The sequence below is a fragment of the Pithys albifrons genome, chromosome Z, assembly GCF_047495875.1.
Source record: "Pithys albifrons albifrons isolate INPA30051 chromosome Z, PitAlb_v1, whole genome shotgun sequence".
Classification (NCBI taxonomy): Eukaryota; Metazoa; Chordata; class Aves; order Passeriformes; family Thamnophilidae; genus Pithys; species Pithys albifrons.
The window spans coordinates 59,750,319-59,765,537 of NC_092497.1; the positions used below are offsets into that span (position 1 = coordinate 59,750,319).

The following is a 15,219-nucleotide window of genomic DNA, read 5'->3' on the forward strand; positions in this document are numbered from 1 at the left end:
TTGATGTGTCAGAGAGCTGAATGAGAAAATAAAAGCAATAAAATAACCTGTACATAGACACACAGAGTCTTACAAGATGCTTGGTGCCCTCCTCTGATCTGACCCAGCAGAAATAAATTGTATACCTGATGTGACTGAAATAATCTTTTGCAAATCATTGTATGTGGCAAATAGATAGAGCTTCTGAAAAGACGAATTGGACTTTCAAGTCCCAGTGCCAAGTATTACTTGGAGGCTTATCTGTAAGCTGACTCTTTTTGTGTGCTGTGTTTGTGCTTTTTCCATCAAAACAAAATAAAACAAAAAAGCTGTGTTTATCTCCATAATTTCACTTAGGAACTACATTTAAAATGTAAGACTGCTATTGTTTAATATTGCACAGCTTGGACAGTCCAAACATCATCAGGCCAATGGATCTACCTGCCTGTACATTTCCATTTAGACCGGTGTGTTCATCTGCTCTTGAGGTTCATTTGTGGCAGATTTTCTTCTTTCTTTCAATCACCAAAATTAAAAATATTTTTCATAGACATATTCAGAACTCCTTATGCACTCCTGTGGGATGAATTTTCTGAGAATGAGAGAAAGCTTATTAAGCTGTAGAAAGGAGCTAGTAAGCATTGGGAGTGTTATCATACAGCAAGGGATTTATCCATCAGCATTTTGTTAGGGAAGTTCAAGGAGAGTTTAGTGCAAGGGATTTGTTTGTTAATACAGGTATGAACAATGTGGAATTGGGTCTCTGTGACTGCTCAAACACACCCTTGGATCACTGACAGGTCCCCATATTTTCTTCTGAATCAAGTACTGAAGATCAGAGCGGGACATTTGTTTTAGCAGTTATTCTTTAATTGCCTAAGTGTTGTCTCTCTGGTTTTACCATTATTTTAAAGGCTAATCTTAACATAACTATGTGTGTGATAAATTAGTTCATCATTCAGCTTTAAGCTGAATTAATTCACTGCTGTGATTCAAGGCTACTGTTTTCTGCTTATTTGAGGCTGTGCCATTTAAAAATTGTTGCTTGTTAGTGATCTTAATAATGGTCAGGTTGCAGTGTAAACACACAGAATCGAAGGACTCTGCCTGCCCTGAAGGTTTGGCATAAATGGCAGCAGATGGGCCTGTGACTGGGCCTGGGACCAGGGAATAATAGGCAGCAGTGGTTGTTGTGCTAAGGTCACTCTTAGGACATCAGGTGTTTTTGATCATCAGCACAGGAGTCTGAAGGAGCTCATTTGAAAGGAATGGGGGCTCGTGTTAGCGATCAGTCAAAGTTGAATCAGTATTTAATAAGCTGCAGAATACCAACACAAAGTATTCAGACTATGGAAGCATTTTTGTGATAGATATCCATGAATGTTAAAAACAGGTGACAAGTCAAGCTGCCTGTACTAACAGCAATAAGTTAACTTCAGGAAGTTGAGGCTTTAACCCTCAAGGAGCACAATAAACTTACAGTGCACTGTGAAAGGAATTTAACCCTGGGGCTAGAAAGAAAACAGTCTGCATGCCAGTGGTGGAGGTTTTCATTGTCCAGTTGTGTAAATGAACTTGAATCACCATCTGTGCTTCTGAGGTCTTATAATTGCAGTGCTTGTTCCTTGCCAGGGTGGCCTATGGCAGCCACTTGTGGGAAGAACTCTCAGATGTAGATGCTTCGTCTTGAGAAAGCACAAGACCTTATCCTGTTTCACAATCAGCTGCAGGGTCTTGCCCAACCCCTCTTTGAATGATATGCATGACCTGCCTTCTGGTTTATGCTCCTTATTGAAGAGTCATGTGTTGTGTACTCTGTGCCAGGGGTTGGTTAATTTTATCAAATGTTATACATGCAGTAGGATCAGACTATGACAGTATTATTTATCTCCTGTTTATTTTATTGTCAGAGTTTTTGGTTTGAATTTCATAGTTCTTAGAATTTGAAGCAATTCAGAAGTTCCTGTTTTTTCTGGTTGAGAGTATTTTTATTTCAATCTGTCCAATCTATTTAAAGTGAGAGTTTGAACAGTCATTTTATCATGTTGCCTTAAATGAATGATGCAGTAATTTTGCATTTATTGCTTTATCATCTTCCTATCTATTATTCCATTTAAGTTAGTAGAAATGCTATTTAATAGATCAAAAAATAATCTAGTTCTGTAAGAGTGAATATCTATTTGTTTTCTTACTAGTTAAGGAAATCTGGTGATGCACTTTTTCAGTTTCTTTTTAGAAATATTGCTTGTAGAGAAATAATTACTCTTTTACATCTTTACAGAATCAATATCGTTTTGAAGGAACTGGGTTTCCGACTATTCCTCAGCTCATAGAACATCATTACACAACAAAGCAAGTTATTACAAAGAAATCAGGTGTTGTTCTGCTGAATCCTGTTGTTAAGGTAATGCATACCCTCCAAAAACTTTATTTTACTTAAAATAATTTGAGGTTGTTTCTGTTGTTATTTAAAATATGGTCCTAAGCAACTTTTGAGAAGATTTTTCATTTTTGCTCATTTTGTGACTCTGTTTCTGAGCTTTTTAAACCTTCTTTTCTTGGGAAGTACATTCATTTACAATCCCACTATATTCTGATTCTTACAGTAAGTTTTTGCTATCTTGAAAGAGTGACATTCAACATCTTACAAAATATCTTCCTACTTTTCTTTTGGTTTCCCAATTGGATTTCACTACTAAGTAATTCAAAGTAGTAGTTCATTGCTCTTCCCTCTGTAAAGGAAGAAATTTCTTTCATATAATGGTGTTCTATAAGTGGTGAAGGTCTCATGAAATTTTGAATATTTATGACAACTCCATTTTGTCTCTGTTTTATATCTCAAAAATACATTCTGCAGACACAGAAAAAGGTACTGACACTCCAGCATAATTGAAAACTTAAAATAAAAAGTCCCTTTTTAATCAGTAAGCTATTGCAGAAAGTCTTTCAGAAGGGAATGAAAAGGAATAAGTGTTAAACTATACCAGTGTTTTAAGAGCCTCATTGACTTCTTCCAGTGGTTCTGCCAGTAGTTTCTACTTAGTTGATATTTCATTTGTATGCCAATGCCACTTGTATCTTTCCATCTTAACTATAGGTAAGTCTTTGATTCCTGATTTATTTTTTAAGGCTGTTTGCAAGCCTGCATTCAACCAAATTTTGATGTTAGCTACATGATTTGAATTTCTTTAGAGCAGCTGTTCTCAAAAATATTTAAATTGTTGTGGTTTGTTGTAGCTTTTGGTCTGAGCTATGATTTTATGGTGATTTTAGTTCTCCCATCTGATAAAAACTAGTTGTTGTGCTCTGAAAAAGTATTTCAGAATGAAGAAAAAGACTGTTGTGAGCTTTCCTTCTTAATTTGCATGGAGCTCTGACTTTCATATGGGAAAGTGGAGATATTTTAAGTTGTTTTCAAAGTAGCCTGTGCACTCTGGCACCTCGTGTTAGGGGTAATTTTTGCATCATGTGCTATTACCAAAATGTCTTTGATCATTTCCTTACAATTCATTTGACATCTGCAAAGGCTGTTTTTTCTTTGCTCGCATTATAACTGCAGAGCAGTCTTTGTAATTTCGTGCAATCTTTAATCTTTTTATGCAAATTGCTGTCCCTGTAATAACCTATTTAGAAATTGAAAGTTAAATATGACAGAGAACTTCACAGAAAAGAAAAGTTAATGTTCTTTAGTTTATTTTTTGCTTTCCTTCCTTCCCACAGTCATTCATCCTCCTTTACCATATTAGTAAAATTAGTGTTCACCTTCTGTGACGTTGCCCTTGAAAGGAACAGTCTTAATTGTGTCACAAAAGGCCTGTCCCATGTCCCATTTCATGTAGACCAAGTCTGCCTGCTTGGAATTTTAATGATACTGTAATAATAGAATTTAAATCAGAAAAACCGAGGGCATTTAAAAAGGTAATTCAAGGGACTTCTTTAATGGAAAAGTCTCTCATATTTATTTATAATCTTTAGAAAAAGTGTACATAATGTTCTCAGTTTATTATTGATGGATTGACAGGTATGTCAAGCTCCTGACTAATCTCACTTCATGCCCAAGGACTTTATTAGTTGAAATGCTATGTTGAGCATATTAGATGTATTTTAACTTTTTAACATCTTTCACCTCATGTTGTGGTGGCTTTTAAATCTTTTGAAATATGTTTCTTATGCCTAAGAAGACTGTATTAAGCTGTGAATATGCTTCATTTTCACTAGTAGGAAAAAGAATCATTAAGAAAATAAGGAATACCATTTCTATTTAGGTGTATCTGGATTCATGTTTTCAGTTGGATCAGAAATACACCTTTTGAAGCAAGTCTGCCCAGTGCCATTAGGATGCTGTGCCTTAACTACTGAGGAATCTCTGAGATCTCACTTTACTCCTTTCAGCTGAAACAGAATAGGAAGTTGCACAACTCTCAGGGGAGGGATCCCAGTTTTCAGAACCAGGAAATATCTAGGCTGAAATAATGCTTTTCCCCCACATATATGTGTCAGATCTTGAGCACTGCTGGAGATCTGTTACTATTTCACTGATGCTAATGTAGGCCTAGTATTTGTATCCTCTGTAGAGAATTCAGAATGTGAGCTTACGAAAAAACAAACTGTTGTTTTGTCAGGTGAGTTAAGGCTATGTATTCATTGTTAGCACCTTTCAGTTAATAATTCTGGATCTATTTTTACATGACAAAGAATGCCATGTCAGGCAATAGTGCCTGTGATATGGCCTCATTATATGGAAAAATGATGGATTATAAATGTTGAGAAGAATGAAAAGTCTTAAAAGAAAACAAAACCCATAGTTCTTAGCAGTGGTTCCAATACAGATAAATAAGCTTGCAAATGACATGAGAATTTTAAGCAGATCTGATGCTGTCTTGCAAGATATGAGCGTGCTAATGAGTTAGACATGGAAAGAAATTATGAAGAATTATTAATTTAAGTTAGAGGGATTCTTTTCAGGAAAATGCATTCATAAAAATCTGAGATGACCCTAATTTTTCAGTTACTGAAGAGTTTGAATATGGAAAGCAGAGGCAATCTATAGCTCCATGTTTCAGCTTCTTAGTAGTATCCCAGAACTAACACTGTCTCCTTTACAATTAGTTAACATACACTTATCCATGCAAAGGTAACCAAAAGTTGTTTTCCTGGCTTTTGACTCCCCTTAGTGTTGGTTGGGTTTGCTGGTGTTCATTTGGGTTTGCTTTATTTTGCCAAAGTGACTGTGCCTTGGCTAGAACCATTCTCCAGAGGGGTTATCCCAGGGCAGCAGAGTTACCTCCATGATTCCCACGCCTTTGCCAGCCATTCTGTAGGAATGCTGAGAAGAACCTGGTGGTTGTGGTTTCTCTCTTTTGATTTTTGGCCCCAAGCTGTAATTCTCATGGTTTTAATTAAAGTCTAATACATGCATTTTTTAATATTGAAATATATCTTTAATTTTCTTTAAGGAAACTGAAGTCACAATGGGAAGTGAGTGTTCATAGTATGTAAAAGATGTACTTACAGAAAATGGATGTATTTATTGAATATGCATGAAATGGTTCAATAGCCTGCAGCTACTGACATTTGATAACAGTTTCTTTTCTTAACACTTCCATTTCAGTTGTGTTCCTGTTTCCTCAGAACTCATAGAAATGTTACAGGATTTGCTTTTCAGTTTTTTTGGCAGAGATGATTGCAATGTTTCTGTCAGATAACAAAAGGAATGCATAGTCCTTAATGGAGGCCTATTCTTGTCAAGGCCTGTCATCCTGTTGAGAAGAGGGAAAAAGGAGAGTAATTTGCTCTTCGTGATAGCAAAGTACTAAACCAAATTCATGTATAATTTCAGATATATTGACTACTTTCAAAATTGAAAGGATTTCTTTTCTCAAAAAAATCTCATTAAAATGCGTTGTCATAATGGAGGCACATAAGGCTACCTGAAAAAAAGGGTAACAAAGATTGTTTTATATTCAGTGATCAAAGGTTTCTGTAGCTTCTTTTTCTAAAGGCCATGGCAGTCAGTAAACATCTGCTCTAATGAATGTTTCTGGTTCAGTCTTGTCTGTGTGGTATTTCTTTTCTCGATAAGGTTTTGATTAAAATTGGAGGATAACACTCTTAAAGGGTGTAAGCATTACACTCAAACCTAGAAAAAATATGTGTTATCAAGTATATGAATTCCATTTTAGCAAACACAATGTCATTTTTGACCAGTCTCCTAAAGAAAAATGGGCACTTTAACTAGTGTGCAGTCCTGGTTTCTGTACTACTTTCATGTAAAAAGTTATAGAATGCCATTGCTATGTGGAGTGCAAATGAACAAAAGGAGTTATCTCAAACACAACTGGAACAGTAGGAAGTAGGGAAAATAACTGAAATTTGTGTAGCAGGAGATGGCAGTAAGCCATGCATGCTCCCTTAAAAAGAAAAATAGGTATGTTTTAGGAAGAGGACAATTATTAAATTAAAAATTTCAGAGGAAGGCTTTTTTGATAACTGATAACTAGGAGAATAAGCTACTTCAATTACTTCAATTATAGCATAATTTGTCAAAGATTATTTACTAGATTTTATTGCTGATATTTTGTATATACATGTGAAAATCTAAGGACTGACTGTGTCCTGTAATATTCTGGCTGTAAGTCATGACTTATGGAACCCTGGTGAAAACTGGAGCTTTGAACTGTGGCTTTTCAGTGTCTTTATCAGAAGCTTTATAACCAAAAGTTAATACAGCACAATAATAAAATTGTATTATAATTGTATATTATAAATGTATGATTGCAGCAGCTTTTCTGCTAAAGTAACATCCTGCTTTTTTATGGATTCTGACTGCTTCCCTTGATTTGGAATTCAAATATTCTATAATAATAATTTTTTGTAAAGTTGTGAGTTACAAACTTCTTTTGGGTCTCTCATTATATTCTTCTTCCTGTTTTTACTAGTGCAGTCAGGATGACTTTAATAGCAATGATACTTTGAGTTTGCAGTATTTTCTTTCATAGGATGTGGCTACAAGAACGTGGAGTTTCATTGAACGTTAGACTCTCACAGGTTAAAAACACAGTGTAGATTATGAGTAAAAATGAGTGTCTGAGCTCTTAAGTTTCCTTTAGAATTGTGGTTATGCACAGTCAGGTACAGTGAAGTAGCTTGTGATTGCTTCCAGGTATTTTAGCCTCCATCAGTTAAGTGGAAAAAAATGTGGAAAAGTGAAGTAAGATTTTGGCTGTGGAGTAGCAAAGGATACACAAACTACACAGGCTAGGAAGGTAATAGCTTTCTTGAATCAGGTGTGTGCATCAGATATGTAATAGTGTCTGAATTCTCAAGATCTGTTTGGGAGGAATTCAGGAGTATGAATAACAGATTTGTTTGCTTAGTTATAGGCCAGTTTATTCAAAAAGAGTTCTGGCACGTCTAGGAGGACACTGTATAATTAATGCTTAGACTTTTGAGTTTTAGAAAAAGATACAAAAGGTTCAGTAAAAGGTGACTGTTGTGGCTTGACCCCAACTGGCAGCTAAGGACAGAACACAGAGGATCATTCACTTCCCCCACGGTGGGATGGTGGAGAGAATCAAAAGGGTAAAAGCTGGAAAACTCTTGGGTTGAGATAAAGACAGTTTAATAGGACAAGCATAAGCTTCACATGCAAGCAAAGCAAAACAAGGAACTGACTCCCTGCTTCCCATGGGCAGGCAGTGTCCAGCCATGTCTAGGAGAGCAGAGCTCCATCACATGTAATGGTGACTCGGGAAGACAAACACCATCACTCTGAATGTCTTCCCCTTGCTTTATGTCCCCCAGCTTCATATCCATGGGGTCAGCTGTCCTGGCTCTGTCCCCTCCCAGTGTCTTGTACAACCTGCTGGAGCTTGTGATGAAAGCTTCAAAACATTCACGTTCACTGGAATCTTTTCATTTTAGAGGAGATTGGGCACACATGCATGCTGTAAAGATTGTTTCATGTGTTAATCTTCCTTGTCAAGAGACTAATTTGACATGTAAAACCAAAATACAACTCCACAGTAGCTACTGTGAAAGAAATTTCCCAGCCAAAACCACAACAGCAACAAAGATTAGAGTGCCATAGACCACAGAGGAAAATTTTGTCAAGCTAAAGTCATTAATAAAGCAGAAAAAATTTGCTGAATGCAGCATTCAGAAGATCACACAAGTAATAATAGAATCTGCTGATATTTAGCAGAGCCATTTCTGTACTGCCTCCCTTTATGTGTCCTTCATTGACTGGCTTTTTTTTCTGCCACCGAGAGATTTTCCAGCTTTTTTGCTATTCTAAGTAATAAGTTAGTGCTGTGTGAGGAGCTTGCAATGTCTTGTTGAAGAACTGTGTGCCTCTGATATAAAAGACTTGATGCAGCATGCTTCTTTTAAACTGTTGGCATCTATGTAGGGCTATATGATTTCTGATTCAGTGCCATCATCTGTCTTGCTTGGAGTGCAGCAGAACTTACTGGTACTCATGCTGAAATCTCATCAATTAAGGCTACAGTTTCCTTTCTGTGTGGCTTTGCTGTTTTCCTGCTCATCCCCAGTCACAAATTAGCTGATATAGCAGTTTATTTGAAATTTTGACAGGTTACTTCTATTCCATTCCAGTGGTTTTAACATATTATCTGAAGATTGTGAGAGCAGGATGAGCAGTTGTGGCTGGGAAAGGATAGGACAAAGGACCTTAGGGTACTGTTTTGAACAAATTATAATTTGGTGAAAGCTTCCTTGTGGGACTGCAGCACTTTGGAAGGTACTGTATGCTGGCCACTGTAACTTAGAAATTATTTTTGAAGGACTTTTGGGTATATGAAGGAACATTCTGGCACAGAGTGTACCTGAGTGTGTGGATGTTGCCAAAAGGATGAGTTAAGTGGTTTTCCTGACAGGGAAAAGAAACCATCGAACTGAAAACAACTGGATATTTTGAAGTTAAGCCAGGAGGGAACTAAGTATGTGGCTAAGTAGCTTGCATAGTTTAAGGAGACTCTCTTGGACATTTTTACACACATCTGTAGTCCCCCCATGTGACACACCTCTTTGTGTGTGGGTGGAAGTAAAAATGTGTTTGTGCTTACGTGTAACAACTTTAGTCTATTTTAATCATTTTGAGTGTATTGGTTTTTTGTGCACACATAAGATGATTCTGCTTTTCCATTCCTCTCTATTTAGATCACGTGAAGTGTTTAAATGAAAAACCATGTTTTCACACGGTTTTGTTTGTCTGAGGCTGTCACTGTTTCGGAGGGCATATCTGATCCAGGGCAGATAACTTCTCTACTTGCATGTATTTATTGTTTATTAACAGCTTTTTCAGAGTACTTTGGTTTCAGAGGTGAATTTACTATATTAAGTATGGGGAATACTGTGTGTTTTAATGTGTATGAAATATTATGCTTTTGACAGAAACTTGAGTTTCATTTGCCTGCCCTTGAAGATTTCACATTCTGTGTCTTGTTCTTTCTCAGATTTCTTTTATTTCTCTATTTTTCTCTGTTTCCTGAATTTTTCCTGAAATATCCTCAGCATCTTTCTATTCATCTTTCATGAATAAGGGAATATAAACTTAGGGAAATACTGCACATACTTAAAAAAAAAATAAGGAAGACTGGTATTGTATATTGACTTCTACAGTCATTTTGTCTGCTGATCTTCAAGAAGGGCTGCTCGAAGAACAGCTGTGCAGTTAATCTGAGGTCACTTCTGCAGTTTGTACCTTGCGTAATAGCTTTTGTGAATCTCAGTTCTACCCTCTTAGTTTATGGCCATTTAGAATTTGCTTTAGCAGAAAGGTTGAACTTCACAGTTTTTTTATGTAACAGTAAGGAGTCAGATAAAACAGTACTTTTTCCAAGGAGCTAAACCTGTCTGCACTATTACTCTGTTTTACAGCTCACATTGAGTTTCATCAGTGTGGCTTAATACGCAAAGCAGCTTCTATAATAATTTTTACAGCTCATGAATCTTTATTCTGAAACAGTTTTAAAGAAGTTGCCAGTGAGGTTTTTCAAAACCCCTCCTGTAAAACTCACTTGTTCATATGAAAAATCTTCTCCACCAGCTACTTTTATTTCTGTACTTAATCTGAAGGACTTGAAACACATAGTTTATGATTCATGAAATTGATATGAACATTAGATCTACTGGCATAGGTGATGTCAAAATAGTACTTCTGTAAAAAGATCATTTCTCATTCCCACATTGATAGGCTCTATCTACATCTACACAGCTGTTACTCACTTTCTTTTTTTGCTCTGGTTCATCAAGTTCATCAATGTCTGTGATTCTGGTTTTCTTAGCCATAAAAAGAATTTTACTGTAATTATTCTTAATACTGAAAATGAAAGATTAGCTTTCCATTTTTGTTGTTGTGGGAAAATAGCTCTTAGCTGCAGTAATTCATATGACTGATATTTTCTATTTAGCTTGGAAGAAGGAGAGTAAATACTACTTTCCAAAGTAGTTTTCTGATCCATTTTTTCTGCTTGCAGCATGAGGAAATGGGCATCATGCATGTTTATGCTCCAGACTCATTAGATGTTAACAGTATCCCTCCATTTTTGGGGTTATTTTAGAGGATTGTTAAGGTTTGATGTATTTGGCTGAGAGACAGCAGAGGGATATTTAGGTTTTTGGTAAATTTCCCATGCTGTGTTCCACATAGATTCTGAGGCTGGAAAGTCTTATGTTTTTATTTCTCTAGAACAATATGTTTTGAGTTTGGTTGATTCATTGTGAGGCTCCCTAAATCAACTAAGGTTTTTTAGCCTTTTTTCATTTTGTTACAACTACTATTAAGATGAAAAACAGTGACAGAATTTGCTAGAGATTCTGCCTTTTGAATTAAGAAGAGTAATGAGATAAGTAAATAATGAGGGTGATAACCTAGGAATCTTTAATTTATTCACACAGTCTTGGAGCCTGATCAGGATTTTCTAACTCTTCTTCTTTTACAAATTTTGCTTTGTAATTTGGGTAAGAATCTTGGTTTTGCTGAATAGAGCACAGGTGGGATTTTCTTTTCATCCTCTTTTCTCTCTTCTGTTAGAAATGCTAAGATTTTTAGAATGAAGTGTTTAAGCTGAGGCTCTCCAATTCATATCCAATTCTCAGTGTGTGTGTTTTAAAAAGTTTAACCAGCCTTACTGCTGGTTGTTAATTGGAAAAAGTACCATTTTAGAGTTCTTAATGATTGAAATTGTTACTGAGAATTATAGAAAAATAATGCTAAGGGAATTTGAACACTTAAGTTTTGTTTGGTTATGTTTTCCATTTTATTGAACGCTGTTATAATTTAGCTTCAACTAATTTGTAAGCTGCCTTCTTGGCATGGTAATTTGTGATTTCTTTGATGTGGTTTCTCCTAACGAAGGGAGATAGGCAGGAGGAAAACTGCACTAAGGACTTGAGCTTACATATTTTGAAGGCATTTAGGTTAATAGTGATAACATTTCAGTTTCATAGCTCAGGAAAGGAAAAATGAGATTTCATGTTGTACAGCAACTGTCTGCTGTTCATACTGTGGCCTCAGTGGCTTGCATACAGCTCTAGTACCTGCATCCTCACTAAAGAAAGTATTGATGCACAATGAAGTCCCTGCTGATTGTTTAAGGTTTGAAACTTAGCATGGTCCAGCGAGCCATGAACTTAATGACATTCTAAGAATAATCCTGCATATCCAGAAAAGGAATACTACATGTCCAGAATACTTTATTCTACAAATAAAAGGTGAAATTTCTGATTATTATTTTTCACAGTTGAAGATTTTATTTCTTTAATTATTACATTGTTGGGGGATTGTCTTTTGTGCATTACAGTTAATCTTTGAAATAACTCTCCTCTTTGAAAATGCTTATCTTTGTGGAAGTCAAACAAGTGTATACTGGTGTGCTGGTTTAAAGGCAAACCACCAGGAGAAGTGAACCCAACATGAAGGAGATTATGTCAGAGTTAAAATTTAATAAAAATATTACAATAAATGCCTTGGCACAAAGAGAAAGTGATTTTAACCCACGAAAGCCAGAAGTATAACCCAGCACCCCAGGGCACAAACAGAATAGTGTTTGTTGGCCCCTGTGCTGAGCCCCACGTGGTTCCTCTGAGTCCAAAGTAAAAGGAAGTGAAAAACCTGTTGGTGCAGATGATGGTTGCAGTCTGGTCGAGAGTGGTGGGTGCAGTCCTGTTGAGGTTCTGGTCCTCCTCTGGATCGGTCCTAGGAGTTCCCAAACCCCAAGATTATATCTCCTCAGGTTCAGATGGGAATGCCCAGTACCTCCCCCAGGGCAGGGAGTTCCACAATGGGTGATCTGACTTTGTGAGTCAGGGGGTACTTTTGGACTCATTGATGGCCCATTAGCAGACATGACCCCTCAGGTGGGTGTGGAGGTGCCAACGACTCCCTGGAGGGGACTTAGCACAGCTCCTGTCTCACAGGCTTCATTAACCTTCAGCTCCCAGGCTGAATGGTCAGGTGTGCCCTGGGCAGCTGCTGCAAATGGTCCATTTTTAACAGCTCGTGAGATTACATAGAGGCTGTGGAATACACAGCTTTGCTCACGCCCATACAGTGGTCTTGGTTGCTGTATCAGGACAACTGGATAGTCTCAGAAAGCGTGGAAAAGTAGTCAGTGACAAGCTGTTACTTAAGTAAGCCTTCAGTATGATGAGTATTAGCAAGTGCCTGACTGTTGGGGATGAGCCAGTGTCCTGCCCGGTCTCCTGCCCGGTGTCCCAGCTGGTGTCCAGCCCAGTGTCCTGTCTGGTGTCTTGCCCACGGTGTCCTGGCTGGTGTCCTGGTGGCCAGAGAGTCCCCTGCAGCTTCTGAAGGCCAGCGAGCAGCCAGTGCTCACTACATACACACTGTTGCTCTGCTGCTCAGTAGTTAACAGGGAGGAACAATCAGTGAACTTTGGCACCACTGAATGAGCAGGTGGGAAGATGTGGCTCCAGGAGGCCATAATGCCTTTCCCAGCCAGGGAAGAGGGAACTCCTTTGCCTGCAATGGAAATGTGTACTAACTAGAGCAGTCTCAGTAGGGTTCTTGCTCATCTTTCATTTCCCTCCAAAGAAGTGTCGGCCTTGAGGCAGCTCCTTCCTGTCCTTTAGGTATCTTTTCACATCCCTGATACTGTTCCATAATGAATCTCAAACCCCTGCTCTGCTAGGAGTTCCTCATGTCTGATAAAGGGTTATCTACCAAGCAGAGCTGAAACTCAGTCTGAGCTGAGCCAGGTCAGTTCCTGTGCTGTGGCATTTATGTAATCTAGTTTCTCCTGGAGGAAAACCACAGCACAGAAATAAAGTAGAATGTGGTAAAGTTTGTGGATTTCTTAAGTAATTCCATTTGGAAATAAGGCACATCATTAAGATTACAAACAAGTATGCTCCAGTGCTAGTTTTTGTAACTGAATTTCTCTGTAAAGTGATTTTATATTCTGTGGTCCAAAATTGACAATAGAAAACTCTGAACAGTTACAATGTAAAGAGAGATTTATAGCAGTGTCACAAGAGGGCTTCATCATAAACAGTCTTCTTCTGGACGGAACTGTAATGGGCATTAATAGTCTCAGGAGTTCTGTCTGCTGTCATTCAGATTACTCTGATTAGGTACAAAATGTGAGGGATTTGCTCAATTTGATTTAGAAGCAACTCTTTTGAAATGAAAATTTCTGTGACTTGGACTGATGTGCATTAAAGTGTCTGTTGATCTATACCTATATTCAGGAATATTTTTATGTCCCATTTTACTGTCACATTTCTTTTGTAACTTTCTGTATCTTTCATACACATGATTAATCTGTAGAGAAATGGCATTTGACAACTGGAGATATACTTACATTCTGTTCACAGAATTGAGCACTTACAGAATGTTATGAATTTATGATCAGACTTCACTGTATTTCTAACTTTTGTTCATGATATGCTAATATGTATCCATCGAGTTGTGTGCCTTATTAATTAGTAATTATTGATAGCTGTCTAAAATTACTGAGTGATTTGATATTCAACCCAGTGCCATTCAAATAGGTTTAGTGAGACAACATACTTACAGTAGAAAGTCTTATCCTTGTTACTGTCCACCTGATTATGCCGTTCATTTTATAGTTTATTAATTAAAGGCAACTACCTGAACCACTTACAATTGTTTGGAACCAGTATTTAAATGAATACCTAACAAATTGCAAATTAGAAAATTGTGTTTGTTTCTTTAATAATGCCAGAATTATACACTGGTATGATGTGGATGACAGTGTTTCTTCTCTTAGATTTTTATCTTACTATCTGCTGTAGAAACTGCTTTGGTGCAGTTTAACAGGGCTTATATCAAACAAAGCTGATCAAACTTTGAATAATTGTTTGATTGTGAAAAGTGGCAGAGCCATGATAACATAATGCATGGGTTAAAGTGGTAAAGTAAATGGCTGAAGGTTTTCATAAAAAGTACAGGTAGTGATTAATGTACTGATACACTGATAAAAAGTCCTTCAACAGATTATTTGATTCCAGTTTATGATGCCATTTTTGTTGATTAGTCCTCTGAAGGATTCTCATCAGATTTCTTCATAAACAAGTTTTTGAAATGCCATATTGTCAATGTATTCAAAAAGTTGTGCACTGACGTACTGAATCCTTGGAGTTAAGCAGTAAAAAAATCCATTACATTTTAATTCTGTAACTTTTTAGCTTTTAATGTACTTCTTTCAATCTTAAAAAACATCAAGTAGTAGTTTTTGTGGGTTGTTTTTTTTTACAGCTTTCTTTGCAAATTATTTTCTTGGGCTTGAGTTTCATTGTTCAAGGAAAATGTGCCGTTTAATGGTACTTCTGATCTGTTTGTAGTGTAACAGCTTCTAAATGAGACATCCAGTCAGCAAAAAATACCTATCAAAAGGAGAAGATGAAGGAAATACATTTCTTATGGTGTCTGATCAGTGAGGCAGTAGTTTTAATCAATAATCTTGCCTATAGAAGAAAAATAAATTGATGGTTATTGAGAACTTCCTCGCAAGTCCTCAGTATCCCACCCGAGGGTGAGGAATGGCAAAGGTTGGATCCCATCGCACAGCACGGTGGTGTGGTACAGGAATTCATGTGATGGAACTGACAGGGTTTGTGTGCTGGAAGTTTGGGGGAATAGAGGCATTTGTGGGGTTTCTAGAATGTACACTGCTCAGCTTAGAAGAGCAATGATCAGTGTTGTTTTGTGAAATTATGCTGAAGAAAAAAGAGCAT

The 15,219-nt window shown here is 37.1% G+C and overlaps 1 protein-coding gene across 5 annotated transcripts in view; it reads left to right on the forward strand.

Moving 5' to 3' along the window:
* The window catches only part of FER (FER tyrosine kinase), a 161,522-nt gene that overhangs the window by 86,743 nt on the left and 59,560 nt on the right, over positions 1-15,219 (forward strand). For all 5 annotated transcript variants that reach the window (XM_071579890.1, XM_071579894.1, XM_071579891.1 and 2 more), the window contains one exon: positions 2,261-2,383. In XM_071579890.1, coding sequence (XP_071435991.1) covers positions 2,261-2,383 — 123 coding nt within the window. The remainder of the gene's footprint in view (positions 1-2,260; positions 2,384-15,219) is intronic.